At 40.7% G+C, this 4228-nt stretch overlaps 1 protein-coding gene across 1 annotated transcript in view; it reads left to right on the forward strand.

The window, feature by feature from the left end:
• The first annotated feature begins 1228 nt into the window (after positions 1-1228).
• The window catches only part of LOC138983623 (uncharacterized), a 40034-nt gene continuing 37034 nt past the window's right edge, over positions 1229-4228 (forward strand). The window contains exon 1 of the mRNA XM_070356902.1: positions 1229-1511. Within this exon, the coding sequence (XP_070213003.1) occupies positions 1385-1511 (127 nt within the window). The 5' untranslated portion in view covers positions 1229-1384. The remainder of the gene's footprint in view (positions 1512-4228) is intronic.

The raw sequence follows: 4228 nt of genomic DNA on the forward strand, positions 1-4228 counted from the left end.
AAACCGCAGCAACAGCAAAAGCAACACTAACAACCACTGCGTCAAAATTAAAATCAAACCCTCAAACGCACAACAGAGACAAATTTTCAGCGCTGATGTCAAAACAACGTAAATGAATAAAAAATAAAAAATCAATAGTTATCAAACGGTTCTAAAGCTAATCCAAATTAAAAATAATCAATAGTTATCAAACGGTTCTAAAGCTAATCCAAATTTAGCAATCATAGTTTTTCACACACGGATTTGAAAGCATAACCAGACGACAATTACGTTTCGTGATAGACATTGAGATAGAATGATTTTGACAGGGCTTCGTCGCGCAGTATAGTATCGGCGAGCGGGCGCCGAATAACTGAGCAAGACCACGCAACTAAAACAGGTTTAGAGACGCAGGCAGCACTACTGCGAGGTTCTGACACCTGCCCAAACCGTTTAACCGCCGTGCGGCGAAAAATTGGTCACAGACGGTACCAGTCACCTAACGGCTGAGCGGTGAGAAGTAGTGTCGTCTGCTTTGGAGCACTTCTATACGTATTGCCTAGCTTTGTGTCTGGTTCTATATAGGTTAAGTGTCACTTAAAAGCCTGGTCTAAAAAAGAAAAAGGCATGTGGTTTGTGTTCAGTTTGGACTTCTTATGGTGAACAGGCGCAAAACGGGTGCTATTTGAGTCATCTGAATTATTGGTGATTTGTGTCTCATGACAGAAACGTTGACGTACGTAGCCTGAGAAGGTGCCAACAAAAGAAGGATAATTTTGAAAAGAACAAAAACACAAAAGTATTATCTGTCTTCATACGTCCTAGAAAACTGATTGATTAATTCAACCTTTAAAAAAAAAAGACTTTGGACAAAATCTATCAGACAGGGAATAAGACAGAGGTAGATTATTTCAGACAATCGAGGATTTAACTTGGATATTTCGTGTTTTTGAGAAAGAAAGTATTTTGAGATTCCCGCGGAGTTGTCAAATAAACCGTAAGGACTTTTAGAAGCCCTCAAACAATAATTGAACATTTTTTGTGAACTGAATTTGCAGAACTGCAAGGGTTACCAAATCAATATATACCTTGATCCGAGAAGCGCAGGTCACAACACCTCTTATACTGAAAGCTAGTATTCTATCTTGAACGCTTGTCATTTACCCTGGAAGCTAAACTTACATCAGTCTCGAACAGCAATATCAACTGAAGAGACGAAACACAATATAATAATAACTTACCAAACCAACCAACCAACCTGCCAACACTGAAAGCTTGCCAATTTAGCTGAACCATTCTTTGGAACAAAATTCCGGAAAACTACTTAGAAAATTAAGCAGCAGACTTCAAGGGGAGCTAATTCAACAGATTGTGGACGTGAACAGAAAAGAAGTGATCTACAAGGATGGCGATGTATAACAAAGTGGTGAACCTCATCAGTAGGCCTCCCCAGGAGAGAACGACCTTAGAGTGCCAGGAACTTGTGGACTGGCTCAAGGCGAGAAGCAGGCTGTTTGCTACGCTCAAATATGGTGAGAAAAGACTTTTTTTTTAAAGATTTGCTTTTACTTGGCTTGAACAGGTTTATACCGAAGAAACCTCCTCAGGCAAAAATTTGATTTAGTTGTGTATGTGCTGTCGTGAATGTCGTGAGGAAGGAAGAAAAAAAGACGGATAGAATAAAGAAACAAAAGATAAGGGGAGAGAGAGAGAGAGAGAGAGAGAGAGAGAGAGAGAGAGAGAGAGAGAGAGAGAGAGAGAGAGAGAGAGAGAGAGAGAGACTGAGAGAGAGAGAGAAAGAGAGAGAGAGAAAGAGAGAGAGAAAGAGAGAGAGAGGGGTCAGAGAGAGAGAGAGGAGAGAAAGGTGAGAGAGAGAAGTGAGAGAGAGAGAGGGAGAGAAATAGAAAGAGAGAGAGAGGGAGAGAAAGCTAGAGAGAGAGAGAGAGAGAAGAAGAAGAGAGAGAAAAGGGGGTAGAAAGGACATGGGTACAGATTTCTTTTGTTTTTTCACCTTAATTAAGTGCTGCAGTACATATATATAATGACCATCTATACATATAAATAAAAGAGAGTGTCTGTCTGTGTGTCTGTCTGTCTGTGGTCGCCATACCTCTGAGATGGCAAGAGGCAGGAACAAGATAGTGTGCACGTACACTCCCTAGGTGCCGCAGATGTGCACCTGGGTTTTAGTTTCTTGATTCATTGTTTCCTTTCTCAGATTATGGACCTCCCATTTATTGAATACAGCCTATATGGTGCAAGACCAGTTCAGTGCCTACTGTTCACCTGTAGCAAGCACATCATGCCAGTGATATTAGAGACTCGCTATTGCTCCTATGAGGGGAAGAAATGAAGAATGAAAAATTAACTGGACAGTTCCGGAAATTTCTAGAAGGTAAGGGAGGTAACTCTTTTTTTGTATCCAAACAAAGGAGGTAAAGCTAATGATAATGGGATAGCGAGCGTCTTAAATTGCTACATGGCTCCGCTTACTCCCGGGCGAAGCAGGGCTTAACTGCAGTTCCAGAAATTTCTAGAAGGTAAGGGAGATAACTCTTTTTTTGTCTGTGGTCGCCATACCTCTGAGATGGCAAGAGGCAGGAACAAGATAGTGTGCACGTACACTCCCTAGGTGCCGCAGATGTGCACCTGGGTTTTAGTTTCTTGATTCATTGTTTCCTTTCTCAGATTATGGACCTCCCATTTATTGAATACAGCCTATTTGGTGCAAGACCAGTTCAGTGCCTACTGTTCACCTGTAGCAAGCACATCATGCCAGTGATATTAGAGACTCGCTGTTGCTCCTATGAGGGGAAGAAATGAAGAATGAAAAATTAACTGGACAGTTCCGGAAATTTCTAGAAGGTAAGGGAGATAACTCTTTTTTGTCTGTGGTCGCCATACCTCTGAGATGGCAAGAGGCAGGAACAAGATAGTGTGCACGTACACTCCCTAGGTGCCGCAGATGTGCACCTGGGTTTTAGTTTCTTGATTCATTGTTTCCTTTCTCAGATTATGGACCTCCCATTTATTGAATACAGCCTATATGGTGCAAGACCAGTTCAGTGCCTACTGTTCACCTGTAGCAAGCACATCGTGCCAGTGATATTAGAGACTCGCTATAATTGCTCCTATGAGGGGAAGAAATGAAGAAAGAAAAATTAACTGGACAGTTCCGGACATTTCTAGAATGTAAGGGAGGTAACTCTTTTTTTGTATCCAAACAAAGGAGGTAAAGCTAATGATAATGGGATAGCGAGCGTCTTAAATTGCTACAGGGCTCCGCTTACTCCCGGGCGAAGCAGGGCTTAACTGCTAGTGTTTAGAATAAACAAAAAGCTATGAGCTAGCTTATATTGGTGATCCTTTTACAACTATCTTGACTTGTCTGGATTGGCTTGTATACAAGACGTTTTTAAGATTTGCTTTTACTTGGTTTAAACAATGTTTTATTCAACAATTCATTGATATAATACATACTGACCATGTTTAGAATCAACAACAAGCTATAACCTTATAGTGGGGATCCTCTAACTTCTATCTTGTCTTGTCTGTATTGGCTTGTATAAGAAACTATTTGAACACAATCTCCTCAAGAGTTTTTAATGTAGGTGATTTATTCAACAATTCATTGATACAATACATACTGACCATGTTTAGAATGAACAACAAACTAAAAGCTTATCATATACCGGTGATCATTTTACTACTATCTTCACTTGCCTGTATTGGCTTGTACAAGAACATATTTTAACCCAATCTTCTGAAGAGATTTTAATGTAGATGATTTATCATTGTGTGTAGAATTTTCGTCCCCGCGGTGGGCTTTTTTTGGGACGATAAAGAATAAATGAGTAATGTTTCAGAATGAATGGTGTGACGTATGACATATATTTTTTCTTTATCTACTTATTTGCACACCATTGTAGCATAAGCTGACATCCCTATGTGATCAGTTTTAATACCTGCCAAATGGGTCGCCACGTGCCGTCTCCGAGAGATAGTGCATGCGCTGTCTTGGTTCGAATCCCTTGTTCCCCTCCCAGATAATAAGTACCGCTCGCCGATGCATTAATCTCCAAGCCAAAACTTGCTCTCTTTTTACATTTAGTCAAGTTTTGACTAAATGTTTTAACATAGAGGGGGGAATCGAGACGAGGGTCGTGGTGTATGTGTGTGTGTGTGTGTGTGTGTGTGTGTGTATGTGTGTGTGTGTGTGTGTGTGTGTGTGTGTGTGTGTGTGTGTGTG

Source organism: Littorina saxatilis, linkage group LG13 (assembly GCF_037325665.1).
Source record: "Littorina saxatilis isolate snail1 linkage group LG13, US_GU_Lsax_2.0, whole genome shotgun sequence".
Taxonomy (NCBI): domain Eukaryota; kingdom Metazoa; phylum Mollusca; class Gastropoda; order Littorinimorpha; family Littorinidae; genus Littorina; species Littorina saxatilis.